Here is a 20,289-nt window from a genome sequence, read left to right on the forward strand (position 1 = left end):
TTTCTGGGTGTCTGCGTTTCTGATGGAAAACTTGAACATCTCCAACCTCCATCACACAGATGTAGATTGTCCAGTGTGTTGTTTCCTCCTGGCCACTGAGTGACATAGGATATAAATCCTAATTTTCATTGGAAGCTTTTGAGGGTAAACAATCACTTCTTTTGTTTCAAAGCAAGAAGGACAGTCCCACACTGGCTCGTAGCCCTCACTCAAAAGAACCAGAATTAGACCACTCCAGGATCTTGCAATCAGACATCCCATCCCATGGGCTTGGCTGTGTCAGGAGTGTCATGGTAGTGACATTGTCCTCAGGAAATCAGCACCAGATGTGCCTGCACTTATCCCTCTGGCTTGACCACACAGAACACTGGCATTTCCACAGCTTTTATTGCTGTTGCTATAGCCCAGACTAAGTATTGAACATACGGCGTTGTACAAGGTATGGGATGTGATCTTCTACAAAGTCCAGAGGAACCAACACAGCAGCAGCTCTGTAAGGCAAGGTTTGCATGGTTCCAGGTGCTGATCAGGGAACTGAAATTATCTGAGAAAAGGCAGGGAGTTTCTGGGCCTTCAGTGATGGTCTCTTTATTCAAAACTGAAGCTGAAGAACAACCTACAGAGTGAAAACACTGAGAGAACCAGAGAGAAGGGAGCAGAGAGGGTTTTTTTCTCATCCTCTCTGAGACATGTCCACATCCAAGGGTCTGTGTGGACCAGCAGCAGGATATTGCTCTGCAAGAGGATACACCTCATACCAGAACATGCACTTGGAAGGGTCTTTGTGCAAGTCTCTATAAACCCTTGTGCAATGCCCTTGTCACATTTCCCTCTGGATTTCAATGCTGTGCAGCCTCTGCCATGCCCTGCAGTTTGGATATTCACTTTACGGTCAGAACTATCCTGCCCTGCCCCTCTGCTTGCTTTTATTTCAGCTGCACCCAGGGCTGAAACCACAATATCCCCTAATTCTGAAGAGGCATTGAGGAGCCAGGACTGTGTAGTTGTGATGGTCCTGTCTGCCCTCCTGTCTAACACTGTCCTCACCACAGTGAGGTGGTGTTGGCCATTGGCAGCACAGAATCATTGATTTACTGAGGTTGGAACACACCTTCAAGGTCATTGAGTCCAACTGTTGTTCCAGCACTGCCAGGGTCACCACTAAACATGACCTCAGGTGCCACATTCACACATCTTCCTGAACACCTCCAGAGATGGTGGCTCTACCACTGCCCTGTTCCAATGCCTGAACACTCTTTCTGAGAAAATGATTTCCCAATATCCAACCTAAACTTGAAGGTGTTCCCTCTGCTGCTGTCCCTGTTCCCTGGGAACAGAACCTGACCCCTACCTGTCTGCCCCTCCTGTCAGGAGCTGTGCAGAGCCACAAGGTCTCCCCTGAGCTCCTTTTCTCCAGGCTGAACCCTCTTCCCAGCTCCCTCAGCTACTCCTGGTGTCCTACACCCTTTCCCAGTTCTGTTCTCTTCTCTGGACATGCTCCAGCTCCTCAATGTCTTTCTTGTCATGAGGAGCTCAGAACTGACCCAGGATTCGAGGTGGGGCCTCAGCAGTGCCCAGCACAGGGGAGAATCACTGCCCTGGTCCAGTGGTCACACTATGGCTGGACAGGCCAGGTGCTGTTGGTTTTCTTGGCCACCTGGGCACACCTGCACTCATGTTCAGCCACTGTCACCAGCACCTCCAGAGCCTTTTCCTCCTGGGCAGGAGTTCAGGCACTCTGCCCCACACCTAGAGCACTGCCTGAGGTTGGTGTGACCCACATCCCCTGTCCTGCCTGCCTTGGCATGGCGTGGGCACAGGAAGGGATAATGAAATGCTCCAGTGCAGGGGAACTGTTGCCAAGGTGGTGCTCCCCAGGCTGATGCCCTTTCCCTCAGATCCTCACTCCCGTGGGTACGTTTGCATCCAGACATCCTGCACAAAACATACAGAAAGGTTCCCATGCATTCCTGAATTTCCACACCATGATCACACACTTTCCTGGATACTGAGACTGTCACAGAGCTCAGTCCAGCTGGAACATCCCACCTTATCTTCCTGTGCCCCTGCACCCAGCAGTGACCTTCAGCTTCTACACTGCTCCAACATCCTTTGAAGGACCAGCCAAGGAGCCAAGACAGAACCACATTTCTCTGCACTTTTCAAAGTTTATGATCCAGGAAAGAAACAGACTCTCACTTCCCAGGGATCCCAAGCAGGTCCTGGTGTCAGACTGGTGCCATTTTTTAGCACGTAGTGCTTTTGGCAAACCCAGGAAGGGGATCTTGTTTGTGATAGACAGGCTCTTGAAAAGCCCTGGAAAAATACTTGAACTGATGAAGAAACATTTTCTGAGAGATGCAGGAAACTCTCAGAGTTTGATAGCAGTTGATCACCACAGTGGTCATCAAACAGTACAATATAAGAGTGGAGCACTTCAGTACTCGGCTTTCTTTGTGGCATCCAAACACACCTATCCAGCACATTCCCACTTCTTTTTCCTGCAGGTGTGTCCAGGTGCCAGCTGGCCTGTTGGGCACTGCTGGGGGCCAAGGACAAGTCATTAAAGTTGTCTGAAAAGTGGGAAGGATTTGTTTGGCAAAAGAGTAATTTGCCTCTAGCCTTCCCTTTTGAAGGGCATCCACAATGCCACAGAGGCAGGAGAGTCGGGTAAGACCCAGATCAGAGCCCGCTCCCCGGAGAGGAGGGTGGAGTGTGGAATGTTCAGCTGTAGAACACGGGCTTGCGCAGGACACGCACCACGTTGTAGGTGTTCAGCCCTGGGGCGTCAAAGCCAGGGGACAAACCCTTGCGGTCGAAGGGGTAGAAGTTAAAGAGCTGCCCGTTCTGCGTCTCCAGTGAGATGGAGGCAGAGCCCAGGTGCAGAACACATGGGAACTCCTTGTCAAAAACGACTTGGAAAACGCGATCTTCCAGGTGGTGGAGCTTGATTGTCCGATATTTTTCAGGGATCAGCTCTTCCACATGAGGCCCAAACTGCTGCATGAGCAGCACCCCACCGATTCCAACTTTGATCTCATAGAAAGTCAGGTTGGAATAGGTGTAGTAGCCAACATAAGGGATTGGGTTTGGAGGAGGAACCAAGCTCTTGTCGGCCTCTCTGAACGCTGTCTCCATAGCAGGGATGAGATACTCGTATGTCTGAGTCACAATGTCCCTACCCTGAGGTCTGGGCCCTGCCATCAGCACAATGAAGCTCAGGCGGAGCTTAGGGATGAGAGAGAAGGTTGCTGAGTAACCATCAAGGTCCCCATCCTTCCTGATGACATCATATCCCAACTGCTCGTTAATCTCCCAGGGTGTGCCTGTCTTGTTAGCGAAGTATTCCACGGAGCACTTGAACAGGGGTGTCAGCATCGTCTTCACCGTGTCGGGCTCGAGCAGCCGGCGGTGGTAAGTGCCCAGGAAGACCATGGCCAGCTTGGCCAGGTCGGCAGCTGTGGAGTACATCTGGCCAGAGGGCCGGTACCAGCCCAGGTCGTAGAGCGGGGCTGGCTGCTGGCTGCCGTAGAAGCCCACAGCCATCTGGGAGCGGATGGGCGCCGTGATGTCAAAGCCGGTGTCCTCCATGCCCAGGCGGTCCAGGATGTTCTCCGAGATCCAGCGCTGGTACTGCCCATCGGCTGCGTGCTCAGCCAGCACGTGGGCCATCAGGGAGAAGGCCAGGTTGCTGTAGTGGCACCTGGAAGGAAGAGGAATATATTGGGATCAGCTGCTCATCAGTGATATGCAAAATCAGTGGCTGGGTCTCTCTTCTCTAAGGAAGAATTCACATTTTATGGAATGGCAGATGAAGGGGAGACAGATAAAAGCTACATCTTGTTGCCATGATTTGTTGTTAAATCAAGATAGAGAAGTGTTTTACGGGAACATCAGCTGTTGGAACTCAAAATGTCCCACAGACATTTTTGGAGGTTCCGGGCCCAGGTCAGAAGCATTTGAGACCCTGGCAGGCAGCTGGAAACAGCTGTGATTTTGGGTTTGAGCCATGGAATGATTTACCAACCTTGCAGGAAGTACAAGAAGTCACAAAAGTTTAGATATTATAGTAGAAGTAGTTACAAAGTAGAGGGAAGAATTTTTTAGTGTTGTACAGGGGAGTTTTGGTTTTGTACATGGGGGTCAGAAGTTTTAAGATGGAGGGATTTTGGCCGGTCCTGTCCTTCCTCTTTCTTCTTCCTCACCTCCATGTTCTTGGTGATGTTGGCACTCACAGGTTGGTTTAGAGTAGAAAAGCACCATTTAATATAGGTAATAGGTACCGGGGAAAAACTACAAACATTTAACACGTAATGTACCATATAAAAGACAGCAGCAGCCCTGGGCAGGGAGAGAAGAAGCAGTCGGGAGTCAGAGAGGATGTCAGGGTGTGTGTGTGCCTCTGCCTGAGCTGTGAGCAAACCACAGCAGCCCCAGGAGAAAATCTTTTAGATAACTTGCAATAAACAACCATGAGACCGAAAACAGAGACTGCTGAGCCTTTCTTTGGAAGCACGAGTTGGAGGAGAGACTTTTCCACCACACGGAGCCACCCCGAATGAGGGTGGGCTTCGACAATCAGCAGAGCTGTTTAACCCTGATGTACAGAGAGAGCTGAAGATGGAAAAGAAACAACTCCTCTATATTTGCATAACCTGACTTGCTGTTTATAATTGTTCATCATCCATTCTTTTTAAGAGCAGCATGGAGAGTTCCAGGTGCTTGCCTTAAAGGTCTCAAAATCCTGGGTAAACCTCTTTGGGGATTTGCCATGGGATAATAACTTAGATACCTAAGCTACCTTAAGATGGTAAAAGCACTTAAAGAGCACTTAAAAGCCCACAAAGCAGCATCCAGGAATGTGGAATCATTAAAGAAACTTGAGTACTCCAATCTTTAATAACCATCAAGTGATTTATGTCTTCAGAATTGAATGAAGTTTAATGACACGAAAACATGAAGGGGCATTTTTTTAAAAATACATTTTCAAAATTCATTACATTTTCAACCCTGTTGGTTTTTTTAATTGTGTGAAGCCACACATCTCATTGAGACCTATTTAGATCATAAATTTGGCACCACTTCAACCTTTTCCAGCCCATTTAGTTGAATAAAAACACGATGAGCATAGAAAAATGTGTTAAAACATCTATATCAGTGAATGGGAACTTCCTTTGGCAAGAATGATCAGTTAGCTGGGAAGCATAACCAGGAACAAGGAGAGAGAGTGAAAACTATCAACATGTAATTAATAAGGCATTGAGAGACTGTGGGGGGATGTCTGTATTTATCTTCACGGGGATCATTAAACAAAGATACCAATGGAGATAAGTTACAATAAAGATATAAAAATACCAAAGAAGATTATGGTATTAAAATCCTAAAATTCTTTAAGGAATATCTGTTGTAGCCTCCTACATGATGTAGGACAGAAGTAACACAAGTGAGTGGTAGATCCTCAGCCATCCTGGGTAAAATATTTCAGACTGTAATTAATTACCAAACAATTTCGCAGTCTTAGGAAGTTTATTACCAGTTAGTTTGAATTCTTTCCCTCATCTGCTGTCCACTCCTGTTGAAGGTTGTGGGGAGGTGTCCAAGGCCAAGGTTGGACAAGGCTTGGAACAACCTGGGATAGTGGAAGGTATCCCTGCCCATGGCAGAGGGGTGGAAAAAGATGATCTTTAAGGTCCCTTCCAACCCAAATCAGTCTGGGATTCTATGATTCCATGATATTTTTGAGTGTTTGCAACCCAGGTAACAGACTTTTAACGTGCTACTGGAATTGAAATAAGCATTCATAGACTTTTTAGATAATTTAGATATACACAACTCACCACAGACATTATTTTAACTGAAACCTGTGATGATTTAAACTGTTTACTTTAAAGTCCCTTTCCACTTTTGAAACCTGCATCATTTAAGGCTCATAAAGTGAACTATAGCAGTTTAATTTGTCTCATCTGGGCTTAAAATATTTAAACCCAACCCTGATACCTCCAACAGTCTTTTTTTCCCAGCCTCTGCCAGGTGTGTGGGGAGATGGCTGAAGCTCTCTTTGGGAATAGCTGCCTTTATCCACTGGCCATGGAGGCTGGGGATGGGGCTGAGGATGGAGAACACATCCAGACCAAAAGCTCCTAAAGGAATGAATCTGACCTGGTTCCTGGGTCGGCCACCAGGACGTCGTCTTTGAGCAGCGCGAGGGCGTCCTGCGTGTTGCCCTTCCAGAGCAGGCTGGTGGATCGCAGCCTCCTGGGCAGACCTGTGCCATGGGAAACAGAGAAATCATGGCAGTGATGGCTCTGGTGAGAAAAGGTAAGAGTCAATGGCAAAACAGAAGCACCAGTGGTGGACAGGAGAGCTCCAGAGATACAGCAGGGGCCCGCTCCTGCTGAGCTGCAGCACATGGCATCAAGTCATGGACTCCTGACTCTGACTCACATAGGTCCAACCCCAGCATTAGCTCTGGGCTGGTGGATCTCAGTGAAAACACCTCGAGGAATGATGGAAATTATCCTGGATCCTCAAGAGTGGTTTGGAAGAGAGGGGCAGTTGGGGTGTTGGGAAATCTCTGTATTTCCACGTGACTGCATTCCCCTGGCTAAAAATGTGTGTAACAGCTCCTTTTAACAGGATTTCATTCTTTACACTTCACCACAGAGGGCCTAAACTTCCCTGGACAACTCCAGGCTTGGCCTAAAGTATTTTTATTCAGGGTTTCTGAATACAGAAAAAAACATCTTCATTCCACTTTTAATTATTCAGGGTTTCTAAATGCAGAAAATATCAAGTTCTTTTCACTTTTCTTTCCTTACTGAACATGGATTCCCTAAAATTTTTTGGTCAGTACTTTTTTAATCACCCCATCTCTTCTGCACAGGATCTATGGCTTGCCAAGGCCACAACTTGGATCACTTTTGGAATGGAATCCTTGCTGCCATTTGCAACTTGCTTCATTGTGGATGTTTGTGCGGAAATTGGGAATGCATGTTTTTGACAGAAAAATGACTCCCAATCGTGTGCTCAGTGAGGATTCACTATGGTTGGAAAAGCCCTCCAGGATCATGGAATCCAACCATTAACCCAGCACTGTCCTGTCCACCACTAACCCATGTCCCCAAGTGCTGCTTCTCACATTTTTTGAATGCCTCCCGGAATAGTGACTCCACTGATTGCTCCCTGAGCAATCTTTGCCAATGCTTTACGACCCTTCCTCTGAAAACTTGTTTCCTAATATGTGATCTAAGCATCCCTTGGTGCAACTTGAGGCCTTTTCCTCTTGTCCTGCATCCTGGCAAGGCTGAATGAGGCGCCATTCTTTTGTGGCAGCAACACTTGTTTCTCTCAGCTGGCCTGAACTTGGCATTTGAGCTGGAGTGAGAATACTGTTCTGCCCCTGCTCAGGGGCTGTTTGTGCAGCTGCACAACCAGATGAGAGATGCACTGACATCTTCCAGTGGACAGTGGGCTCCTTCATTACATACTTGCCCCAGTGGCAGCAAAGAAAATGTTGGAGCAGTGGGAGAGTTCACCAGCTCTGTGACAGCAGTGCGGTGTCTCCTTGAGGTTCATTGGAAATGATAAACCACAGCATAATATAATCCAGAGTCATTGATTTCTACCTCATGGGCTGCTAATTGAAGTGACAAGCATGTTGTTAATAATTTACAATCTCATCCCATCCTGTCATTCGTGTGGACTGGAAAATCACAGTTCTAACAAGCTGGAGCTTCCCTCCAGCAATGGGCCCATCGAGTGCTGAGGAGAAAAACCTTTGGAGTTACTTCTGTAATATGCAACGGAGAGGCCGGATAATGAGGATCTATTTCAGATCAGTTTCCACTGGAAGAATTTAGATGAAACCCACTTTACAATGTGTCATGCAGTGGCTTTGATCCCAGTGCTAAGCAGAACTTATTCCTTTTTGGGGTTTGACACACAGCAAACAGAAAGTGGAACCGGAACATCCCTTTGATTTGCAGTTGGGATTTTGAAACTGTACATCTCCTTCTGCTGAAATTTCAGGGTCCAAGGGTTGTTGTGCCTTCTGGGGGTGCTCTGGGAAATTTGGGCCACATTCTAAAATCCAAAAATACATAGGAGCATAAAAGCAGCTGAGCAGGGGCACAAATCTAACACAGTGATGGAAGCAATGGAAGGCTGCACAGTACAAGCAATTATGCCATGACCAGGTACTCTTTTGACTTATGCTCCTTACAACATTTCTGGGGTGCATGTCACACCTCCCTGGGTCGCAGGAGCAGCCAGAGCAGCTTCAGGCGCTCATGAGAGTCAGAGAGGACCAGGCAGAACTGGTGCCCCTGCAGACATCAGGCTGGATGGAGCCACACCTTGTCTGAGGGGAGGGGCTGGGCACGGATGTGGCCACTGGCCATTTTGGGTTGTTTATCTGCTTCTTTCCACGTTTCAGTATTTTGGGGGCCCTCATTTTCATACTGGCTTGCTTCAGGTGATGCTGTACCCGATCCTGAGATCTTTCAAGTTACAGACATGCTATTTTGATTTTAGGTCCTAATTTTAGAGCATTTATTCCAATTTGGAAAAATGCAAGTGTTACAGAGATTGACCAAAATACCACACGTGATATCAGCACAGTCTATTTACATTTCATTTACATTACATTTCATAATCCCTCAGTCAAGTATTAGCAGCTTTGTTTCAGAGAAAGGGTAAAGTTCTTAGTCTTGTGATCTTCTTCTCCCTTAATGTATGAGTTTCCCAATTCTGAAGTAGCAGCAGATTAACACTTCTCTGACAGCAAATGCCAAGCTATTAATAGCTCAGGAATCCCGGATCAGGAACCACACTGACAGCTAAATTTAGCTCAGCAATCAAGGTCTTTCTATTCAAAGCAAAGAGATTTGACCCTCAACTCTAAATCTCAGAAAAACGAGAGCAGTGGGGCCTGGAGTACAAAATACTGTTGTGCAATTGGAACCTGATTTCAGGCCATGGTAGCAAGGAGAAAGGAATCGAATCTGTGTTCACATTGCAGGGGAAAAAAGACCTCCTCATCTCAGCCCCTCTCCTGGCAGGAGTCATGGGCAGGAGTTCCTTTGAGCACTCCATGAAGTTGCTGACACCCTGCTGCTTCCAAGAGCCTTGCCCGATCCCTGGAAAGTGCACAGTGCAGGGTCCAGGCTGGAAACAGCCTCCCAGCAGCTTTTTTTATTCCTGGAATATGGTCTGCTCTCTCTGAGGTGTCCTTTCAGGGACACCCAGGAGCTCCTCACCTGAGAGCTGGCTGGCCATTCTGCGCAGGGTGACCCGGGACGGCTTCAGGGGCATTGAGCCTTTTTCCAAAAACACGGGGCCATCCGCTGTGTATCTCTGCTCCGAGTCCTTCAACCTCCCCAGAGGGTTCTTAATAACAAAGTTCTGGGCATAACGCTCCAATGGGTCATCAAGGGATGTGACTTTTCCTTCCTCCCACATCTTGTACAACATAATGGTGGGGAAGATCTTGGAGACACTGGCAATTCTGTCAGGGAAGAAACATTTGGAGAAATTTAGCATTAAAAAGCCCATGAATCAAGAGGAAAGAGGAGATCACCATGATTTTACATGTTATACCTTTGCCCATTCCAGAGGGAATGGCTAAAATACCAGTAGGAATTTTAAATTAATATCCTTAAATCTGAATCTTTATACATAACCTCTGAGTGTCCCCAGCAATGCAGTGGGTTGCCGATCTCTTTCCATTCACTTAGCATTCATAAAACAACATAAATTGTAAATTACTGGGTAGTAAACACCATAAAAACTCTCAAGTAATTTATTGGAATTTTAAGGTCAAAATCACAGAATAATTTAGGTTGGAAAAGACCTTTCAGAGCATTCAGTTGGACCATTTACCCAGCACTACCAAACTGTCCCTAAATGGCAGATTCCCACAGTTTTTGGGTCTCTGCAGGCCGTCCCTGTGGCGCAATCGGTCAGCGCGTTCGGCTGTTAACCGAAAGGTTGGTGGTTCGAGCCCACCCAGGGACGTGGACCTGACTCCTGGCCTGTGGTGGGGGGCTTGGAACCGGAGCTTGAATGTCCCTTCCATCCAAATCATTCAATGGTTCTGGAGGAAAAATAGCAGGAAGTAATTTTACCATTATACAGGTGGGGGAAAAGCAGATAATCACAGCCACCGAAACTGTCCAAAATTGTTCATTCCAAGGACAAAACTTTATAGTCAGAGTGCAGCTCATGTTTCTTAGATAACACAGTTACAATTTACTGAAAATTGATCTTTAGAGGAAGGAAGCATTTCCTTCATCTTGGTTTCTGTTTTTTAGCACACATTAAGAGCTTGATTCTAAACCTGAAAAATAGCAGTAAATATGAGTTTGACTTCACTGGAACAATAAATAAGCTTACGGGTTTACTTTATGTGTTCTGCAGATATTCATCCCAAACATCCGCTTTTCCTTAACTGACACTTATTATTATTTTTTTTAATTCTGTGGCACTGTCTCCTCTCTGCTCTCCAAATCTGTGCCAGCTCTTGGTTTTCAGGTTTGTGCCCTGGACATGAAGCCATTCCCATGTAAGGAACAGTATGTTTTCAGGTTCTTTAGGGTCATTGCTATTTCAATTTAAAATATTGTCAGAATTAAATGAAAAAAATACACAAATAAATCCAAAATAACTCAGTAAGCCACCAGCATATAACAATCTGGGAATTCACTTTGTCTCGCTAAGTTCCAGCATAAACCAGCAGAGTTTTCAGCATGGACGTGCAGTTTGTGCCAGCGTCTCTGTTCCAGGGCCCAGCTCTCCATAGGTGCCTTTGCCCTTCCCTGGCTCTCACACCCGTGCCAGGTGTCTCACCTGTAGATGGTGTACTCGTTGGGCAGCCCCGAGGCAGGGTCGGAGGCGTTCTTCTTCCCGAAGTTGCCCGTCCAGAGCACGGTGTCGTTGTAGATGGCGATGGCCGACATGGCCGGGAGGCCGGAGCTGTGCAGCTTCTGCCGCAGCATCTGATCCACCTGGGCACAAAGGGAACCCGTCAGCTTCCAAAAGAAGAGTCTTACAACGCATCCAGTCTGTACCAAGCAATAGAAGGCTCAGATCATCCACCCTCGTTACTCCCACGCACTTGAGAGTGATCCTATGAACGATGCTTTGGGAAAAAAAGTATTTTAACTGTTTTTCTGTTTATTCTAAAATTGCTTCTGTTGAATCATCCTGGGTCCTTTTTCAGTCTACATACCCACTGTGTAGACAAATATGGTGCTTATGCTTGTAATATTTCTGATTAAAACCAAATATCAACATGTAGTAATTGCAATTTCTTCTTTTTTAATTTGTATTCTGCACATCTGCTCTTTGCACTGGCATTTTAGGGTCAAAGATGTATGAGAAAAACACTTTTCAGATATCCCATGACACTTCCCGTGCCATGAAACACCCTGGAGCTGGGGCTCCTGTTTAAATCACAACCTGAGTAACAGCTCTGAGCAACTGAAGGGCTCAGTGATTGCTCCTGGCTCCCTGTTGTGCCAGGCTGTGCAGAACTCTTCATCGAGCTGTACAGAGCTCCTCATCAGATCTGCACCACCCACCCCCTGCAAGCAGAATGCACCAGTCTTGCCCTTCTGGGACTTTTTCAAAGCTATGTCATCATCTTGCATGTATAATTTGCAATTCCAGGCGCAGGTTTTGTTTTGCACACCACGGTTAAGACATAAGAAATGCACTTCCAGACCCAACATTTGGGGCAAGAAAAGCCAAAATGAGTCATGTCCTTGGGATATCTTCAGTGAATGGCCAGGGGAAGTGCACTGAGAGCAACAAGTGGAAACATCCATCGTGTGTCCAGCCCTGCTGTCAGGTCCTTTGATCCCCCTCCCCATGGAGCAGTGGTCTGTCAGGTGCATCTCTAGATGTGAACATCTGGTGCCCCAGCACTTCCTGAGAAGGGTCTGGTCTCATGGATGCAACTGTTGAGTCAGGAACGGGAAGCATAGGCCACACATACTCCACACATGATCAGGAGCTAATAATCCCATTTATTAGGAAACCCATTCTTTTTGTACACGGTTCTGATACAGATGGACCTGACTGGTCATTTAATCAAAACACCATCACCATTGGCTAATTAAGAAACCACCCTTCGGTAACCATATTATGAGAAACAACTGCAAAGACTCTTTATAATTCTTTGTCTTCTTAAGCTCCCCAGAACAATTCTCGGGAAAGTTTATCTGGCTTTCTCTCTCTGACCAGGCTGTTGGATGGAGACCATGAAAAGAGACTTTGGACAAGGGATGGAGTGCCAGGACAAGGGGGAATGGCTTCCCACAGCCAGAGGGCAGGGCTGGATGGGATATTGGGAAAGAATCCTTCCCTGGGAGGGTGGGCAGGCCCTGGCACAGGGTGCCCAGGGAAGCTGTGGCTGTCCCTGGATCCCTGGAAGTGTCCAAGGTCCAGATGGACAGGGCTGGGAGCAGCCTGGGACAGTGGAAGGTGTCCTTGCCCATGGCAGGGGGCACTGGATGAGCTCTAAGGTCTCTTCATAGCCATATCACTCTAAGATTCATATCAACAATCATGGTCCTCCTTTTCTCAGAGTCTGACCTTTAACCCTGCCTGGACCTGCAGACAGGAAGAAACTTCATAAAAGTGGACGTGAAGTGATGGGAATTGAAATTCAGTGTGGAAAAAGCCATGTGTGTGCAGGAAAACTGCCCAAACCTGATCCTGAGCTCTCAGCAGCAGGACCTCAGGGCTGTGGTGGATGTTCCTATGGAAACATTTGCTCAGTGCCTTAAGGCAGACAAAAAGGCAAATAAAATAGAAGGGATTATTAGAGAAGTAATACAAAATATAACAGAAATTTTTTTTTTCACCCTGATTCACTTGCATGTTGTATATTGTTTACACTGCTGATTGCCCTCTACTTGGGAGAAGGAGACAAGTGAGAGAGCGTGTGATAGGGGCTAAAAATAGGGAATGTCCTGTCAGAACAGGACTATCCTTATGGTCCAGACAGTCAGAGCAATGCTGCAGTATTTCCTCAGAGCACATGGAGCCTGCCAGAAGATCAGGCAGTGCTCAAATGTCAGATCCATCTCATACTGAGGATATAATGACAGTGTATCACACCCTCTTCCAGACAGACACAGATCTGCTTCCCCTTCCCCCTTCCTTTCCTCTCCACTCCCTTCCCTGGAGTTACATACAAGCATCTTTTTAATTTTTAAACAGGGGTGTGGGGAAAGCCAACAAAAAGAAAATTTGGCACTGGCTGATGAACTGGAACCGGAGAGCACCTGAGCCAGGTACTCTCCAGGGCATGAGGGCTGCCTAATAGTGGACCATATGCAAAGAGCCATTATTTTCTGCTGGTGGAAGCTCACCATATCTTCTGATGGACAAGTGATGGTGTTTGTCCATCCCAGCTCACCCTCTGGGCAAGAGAACTGCTCACTGACCTGTTCACTGAAGGACTTCACACATCCATTTCTAGGTTTGCGTGTTCTTCCCCTCCTCAATTCCCCACCTCCTTCCTCAGGATGTTCAGTGGCAAAATCCATCATCTCCCCTGTACCCCTGGAGAACAGCAGCCAAGAGCTGTGTGTCCCTCTGGTCCCTGCTCCCCACAGACCTTCTCCAGGGCTTCCTTCAGGATGGGCAGAGGGTGGTCCAGCGGCACCGGCTCAGGATAGCGGGGGCACATTTGCACAGACTCTGACCTCACCTCCATCACAGATGGATCTGGAAAACAGTTTAGGGTGACACAGGGGACCTCAGCAGACACATGGGCAAGCTTGAACCTCCCCCAGCAGCCACCACGAGCTTTCTTCCTTGCACTGGCCTTCTGCATAGGGAAGGGACAATGCTGAGTGATTTCTGTCTGATGTAAAACTGGGCCCTGTTATTGTTTATTCCAATATGGGATGGACACAGGATGTACTTCAGCAAACTCTGCTACCTCAGAGAGTGAAGAACTGGGACTGCAGAAGACTCTGGGGTGCCTGGCAGTGGGTTTAGCCCCTGGAAGGACCTGCCCATGTCTGAAGGAAAATCTGAGCTGGAGTTCAGGACAACAGTGGCAAAGAGTCATCCCTCTATCATAGCCTCAGAAATGGGCCCAGGAATGACCTGTGAGGCCCACCTGAAATCCAGCACTAACAACACTTGGTAGGCTCCACACCCACTCCATTAGCTGTCTCCTGAATCAGCTGCATCCTCCATATCCCACAGCTTAAATTTTTGTGGCCAGAAAAGATCTTTAAACTTTGAGAGAGATGGGAAATCCCTTACTTGGAGGCACTATTTTCCCAACTGATCCCAAGGTGTTCATAAACACAGCTACCCTGCTCTGCTAGCTGGGGACAGAACTCCATCTTCTTCCTTACCAGGCAAACATGAAGCATCAGAAGTTGGGATGAGGAGAGAAATGGCAATAGGAACTCTTGGAGATGGACAGGGATGGATACACACAGCCTACAGGCAGTCTGGTACTGAGATAAAAATGTGGGGTTTGAAACCTTTTGAGACCCTGGTCTCTGAAATACTTCCAGCACCTTCATCGGGTGAAATACTTCCAGCACCTTTCAGCTACTTAAAGCTCTGGTCTATTGACACTGTGTGTATTTAATCCTTGTGCATGCAGTGCCTTGAGTGGATTGGTTGAGTTTCCTATAATCGACAGAGCGGGTCACAGAGACACTCCATGGGCTGGATCCCCTCTGGAACCAGGCTGGGAGAACTGGGAGTGTTCTCCTGGTGAAGAGAAGGATCCAGGGAGAATTTAGAGTCCCTCCCAGGGCCTAAAGGGACTCCAAGAGAGATGGAGGGAGACTTGGGACAAGAGATAGAGTGATAGGGACAAAGGGGAATGGCTCCCACTGCCAGGGATGGATGGGATATTGGGAAGGAATCCTTCCCTGTGAGGCTGGGGAGGCCCTGGCACAGGGTGCCCAGAGCAGCTGTGGCTGCCCCTGGATGCCTGGCAGTGTCCAAGGCCAGGTTGGATGGGGTTTGGAGTAACCTGGGATAGTGGAAGGTGTCCCTGCCACGGCAGGGGTGCAACAGAGTTTGCTTTAAGGTCCGTACAGCACAAACCATTCTATTATTCTGTGATTTCATGAATTCTAGTGTGACCCAGAGGCTTAATCCAGGGCAAAGATTTGGGGAATAGGAAAGAGAGCAAACCCTGAAGCTGAAGCAGATGGTAAGGTATTAACAAACCTGTTTCTAAACTGGAGTAATTAACTGGAGGAATAATAGGGAAAAAAAAAAAAAGATAAGGAATCTAAAATAAAATGCCTTCTTAGCAGTCATCCAAATCTAGGCCAGGAGTGATGGAGTTTCTTTGGACACCAGCAGAGTGACGTGGTACCTCCATCAGCCCTGCCTTCACCTCCTCTGTGGCCTTGCTTTATTGCTCTCTGGGGAAATCTGTGCTGGGGAAATTGCTCTTTGGGGAGAAATGGGAAGAAAGATTTTATTAGTTGTCGGAATCTGTGGTATTGATGATCCCGAGATTGTAGAAAGTCTCTGTCTGTCAGCCCCGCTGCCAAAGCAGAAGCCATAATTGGTCTGTGCTGTTTCAAGGTTGTTTATTCTGTTTATCTCTAACATGTTCTGCTGCCCTGCCGCAGCTCTGTCCTGCAGGGCAGCGTGTGGGGCTCTGCCCTCAGTGGGATGGTACAAACATTAAATACCACAAACTACCTGTGCTGGATTTACAATAACGTGCCAATATCTGTCACCTACGTTGGACAGTGTGTCCCCAGCCTGAACCAACAGAAAAATGCCAACACCACAGTGAAACATGGAGGGCATGAAGAAGGAGGAAAAGGACAAGGCACACCCAATTCCTCCATCTTGTCCCCTTTGGACCCCTCATCTAGAATCCTAAAATTTTACTTTTGCACCTGTGCCACACTTAATTATTACTGATATCAAACACTCAGAGCTTGTAATCCATCCTGTAAGATTGAAAACTCTTTTCCATGGACAGAGATCACAGACAGTGTCTCTGGGGGCTCTGTCCAGGGGGTTCCTGACCCCTGCCAGGGTCCCAGACCTGCCAGGGCAGCCAGAGGGAAGCTCTGGATTCCCACAATTAGTCTCCCAAATCTCTGTGCCACACCATGACCAAGGCTAAGCCCCCTACTCACTGGGCTCCACTTTGGGGAGGCTGTACTGCCACAGGAAGCAGCTGGTCATGGCCACGGACAGCAGGAAGAGGAAGACGACCAAGACATGGATCCACTTCACCTCCATGGCAGTGAGCTTGAGGAAGCTCCGGCTGCAGGGTGCCTGCTGGGAATGGAAGAGGAATGTGCTAGGAGAGAGAGAAAACACCTGGGTGTGTCAGCTGGGAGAGAGGCCCTGTGCTGGAGAACAAAGCTGCTGCAGGGACAGGAACTCACCTGGGCTGGTGGAAGTGTCCCTGCCCATGGTAGGGGGTGGAATGGGATGAGCTTTAAGATCTCTTCAACCCAAATTATTCTGGGATATTTTCAGTACCATTGCTGCACCGGGGCAGCGCAGACCAGCCCATGTTGGGTTAAATGGAAGCAGAAATTACTTCCTGGCTTTCAGTGAGCTCTGTGAGCCATTAACTCTCCTCCCCTTGTTGGTTCTTGTGGAACACCAACCACTCCTTTTGCCTTCTCCCCTCTCTGCAGATGAAGCTCATCATCTCAGCCTGGCAGCAGTCTCAGTTACAGCTCTCACTTCCTCCCTTCTCAATCACCATGACTTATTCCTGGATATCTTTCCAGCCCCTTTTTCCAGAGTCCAGCATCTGTTCATGGCAGCCACCAGCCAGACCATCTGAGCAGATCCAGCTTTTCTAGATGAATGATGGAATTTTTCACTCTGTGCTGCCCTTACCCTTCTCTGTTGTGCCTGTAAATCCCATTCTATCACGTACCATCTGTAAGCTTGGCATTTACAGATGCCATGTTTTGGAAAACTGCCTGATATTTGAGTGTGTGCAGCTCTCACAACACTGGAGACCATCCAGGTTGGTGAGGGAACCAGATCAATGTTGAAGAAAAACAAGGAACAGATGACAAATGAGGAGGTGCCTGAGCCTGAGCTGTGCTCCTTCACTGCCTGCAGGAGGTCAGGAGGGTGCTTTTGAAAGTTTGGCAATTAATGCTATAAAACATATGGCCTGCCATTTGCATCCAATATGCTCCACATTCCTATGCTGTTTCAGGTTGTCTGGACTTACTTGTAGGATAGACAGATTGAAATATTCCCTTTAGATTTCCAGATAGCCTTTTTCCACCCCCTGTTTTTGAGATACAGGATAGTTGATGCAAAAGCTTCTGCAAATCAACTGAGCCTTCCTTGTCACTCACAGCCAGGGGATCTGCACAGCCTGTCCCAGACTTGCACATGGTTCTGTGGATCCAGCTGGGTTTTCCAGCCTTCGCTGGAACTCGGAGCTGCAGTTCCACTTTCTGCATAATAACAGAAATATATCATAATTTTTCCTGAAAACCTTCAGCCTGGTCAGGCATTCCTATAGGAATTTCTGAAAACAGTTTATGTCAGGTTCCTCCATAACATAATTAAAATTCAAGGATGGCTTAAGACGGTGCAGATGCCTGCAGACCCACTCACACCTGAGCTCACCTGAGTGCTTCAGGTCCCTATTCCAGCCTGTGACTTGTTTCTAAATAGGGGAATTCCATCCTGACACCAATCCCATTTTTGTTTGGATATACCAACCTCTTTCAGGGCCTTAGAATGCAGGGGATTCCATCACCCAAGGAAAAGCCTGTGCTGAGATGTCTTTAATCCCCTCACACTGGCAGGGCTCTGTGTGTGTTCAGGATGTCACCCAGAGCTGTTTTCCTGCAGCAAGGAGTGGCACAGGGCCCTCTGCCCTGGAGTGCTCATGGGTGCCTTTCTTGGATTTAGTCCCATCTTAATAACATGGACTCCTCCACCAATTTTCAGTTCCTCTGACAATTTTTCTGCCTCTTTCCTTGCTTCACTGAGACACCCTGCTTCCTGAGTGCCAAAGAACAAGGTGAGAAGGTTATTTTCTGGTGTATTCCTCATCTCATGGACTCCAGACTCCCTGGGCCACTAACTGAGGACACAAAGATACCAACTTTGAACTCATCTGTTAGTCCAAACTCATCCTTCTGTCCACACTCCCCTTTACTTCATGTGGATCATGAGTGCTCTGAAAGGCTTTTTTTCCTTCTCTGCCCTGTGATCCGGTGGGAATGCAAAGAAACCTTGGCAATACCACGGACTAGAGATATGGATCTCTCCCTTATTGATGGGACACCAGGTACCTGAAGTGTGAGAAATATTCATCCACCCAAAGAGATGCTCTACCCTCCAAACTACTTTTCAGGGAAAATACTGCTTTTTCCCCTGCACCTGGGAGACTGTCAGGCAAGCAGATGGATAGATCCCTATAAACCCTCATCACAATTCCCTCTCCAGGACCTGTCTGGTCTCACCTTCCTCTGGTTTCCCTCTGTGACTGTCACAGCTCACAGCACAGACACAGCAAGGCAGGGGGAGGGGGACACTGAGCACTTAAACACATGCAAATGAATGCAAACACTTGCAGGAATGAGTGCACACAGCTTCCCATGGGGACAGCCTAGCAGCAGGATACATTTTTTTCCCCCTGAGCTTTGCAAAATTAGGACGGGGAGAAAAACTGGGGATTCCCAATGGACCACCCAGGTCACTGTGGTACCCCACCAGGCTTGCACAGCCCAGCAGGGATTAGGGAGAGCCAGAAAGACCCCCAGCCCCTCACCTACCACCTCCAGGAGCTGCCTCAGTCCCAAAGGCTGCTGTTCCTCGTCCAGGCGTGTGGGCACTCCAGCAGCCCCATGCTGGCCAGCCCCAGCGCCGGGCAGGGGGCAGCAGGAGCCCTGGGCATCTCCCAAAGGCAGCTCTGCCCCACAGGCAGCTCTGCCTCACGGGCAGGCGGTGCCAGCGCAGCCTTTCTCTGCCCACCAGTCCTGCTCCAGCTTTATCTTCCCAGGAGCCCTGCTCTGGGCTTCCCCATCCATTTGGCCCATCCAGAGAGTGCTGCTGATCTCCCCTGGCAAAGGAGCTTAAGTGACAGGGACAGCATGGCATTTGCACAGGAAAGTGCCTGAGAGATTGGATGTTAATTCTTCCTAATTGCTTCTGCGCCATGTGTGTGAATCACAGATGAACCAGGAGGGCTTCACCAGCTATTTATAGCAGCTTCATCTCCTCCTGACATGGAACAGGAGGCGATTAAGCAGGAGAGGGCCAGTCCCGGAGTGCCTCCAGCCAGCCTGGGGAGCTGCTTGAGGGAGGGGACATGGAGAGCTAAGCTGGGAGCTCAGCCACTCTCTGGGCTTAATCCTGAACAGCCTCTGGAGTTCTCCCACAGTGACAGACAAGGGAGTCGTTCCCAGCTCCAGGCTCACAGGACAGAGATGGAGCTGGGATTTCTTCCACTTTATCCACCAGGCACTCTGAAGGACAGTGGGAGATGCATGAGGGCATCCTTACCCGCAGCTGTAACCCCTCCATGGCTGCTCAGGAGGCTCTTCTCATCCCCTGCGCTGCTGGTCCCCACAAATAAAGGGCTTATAAACCCCTGTGATGAAGAAAGCAGAGTTGGTGCAGGAAAAAGCAGTCACAGCAAAGAGGTAACAAAGCCCAGCTCATGTAAGAAGAGCTGCAGGGACAAGACTGGCTCTGGGGTCATGAAGGATATGGGGGACATGGGGGTTGGAATGAGGTGGTCCTAAAGGTCCCTTCCAACCCAAATAATTCCATGAGATAAGCCACAGTAACCACAAAAATCCTCAGCAGTACCTCCTCTCTCTCTGCCTCTGGTCTGGCAGCATTTCATGTTTACTCCCAAGCTCTGGGACTTCCCATTTCCCTTCACCATCCTCACCTCACCTCCAAACACAAAAAACTGAAGCTTTGAGACCTTCAGGGCTGACACATTTTCACCGTGGCTCCTCCACAGGGTCCTTCCACCCCCTGCAAGGCTCCTTTGCTTTGTTCCCTCTACACAGCCAACAACACCCCCTTAGGCTTGGGAATCCCACCCACAGCCAAGGCACTGCATGACAGGATTGGAAGTGCCAGGATAATAGCACCACCACCACCTTTCCCACAAAATCTGCCATAAAACCTCCCTCATCCATCTACCTGGCAGAGCAATTCAATCCCCAGCCCCACAAAAAGAGCTCTTACCAGCCTTGCTGCTACCTCCGGCTCCCAGCTGAGGAATTTGGGGCTGTCCTGCAGCTGCAGATGTTAAGAGCATCTGAAGCC

General features: G+C 48.2%; 1 protein-coding gene and 1 non-coding gene across 2 annotated transcripts; one reads left to right on the top strand and one right to left on the bottom strand.

Moving 5' to 3' along the window:
• Positions 1-368: 368 nt before the first annotated feature.
• Positions 369-19,139, bottom strand: LACTBL1 (lactamase beta like 1). Its single transcript, XM_012570463.5, has 7 exons — positions 18,780-19,139; positions 16,149-16,293; positions 13,625-13,734; positions 10,846-11,003; positions 9,258-9,505; positions 6,160-6,265; positions 369-3,703 (listed from the first exon to the last, which is right to left on the bottom strand). Exons 2-7 carry the CDS (start codon positions 16,252-16,254, stop codon positions 2,725-2,727), a joined length of 1,707 nt encoding a protein of 568 aa, XP_012425917.5. The 5' UTR covers positions 16,255-16,293; positions 18,780-19,139; the 3' UTR covers positions 369-2,724.
• TRNAN-GUU (transfer RNA asparagine (anticodon GUU)) lies at positions 9,941-10,014 on the top strand. Its single transcript has one exon. It is a non-coding gene; the product is annotated as a tRNA-Asn (tRNA).
• Positions 19,140-20,289: the final 1,150 nt, after the last annotated feature.

Source organism: Taeniopygia guttata, chromosome 21 (genome assembly GCF_048771995.1).
Source record: "Taeniopygia guttata chromosome 21, bTaeGut7.mat, whole genome shotgun sequence".
NCBI classification, from domain to species: domain Eukaryota; kingdom Metazoa; phylum Chordata; class Aves; order Passeriformes; family Estrildidae; genus Taeniopygia; species Taeniopygia guttata.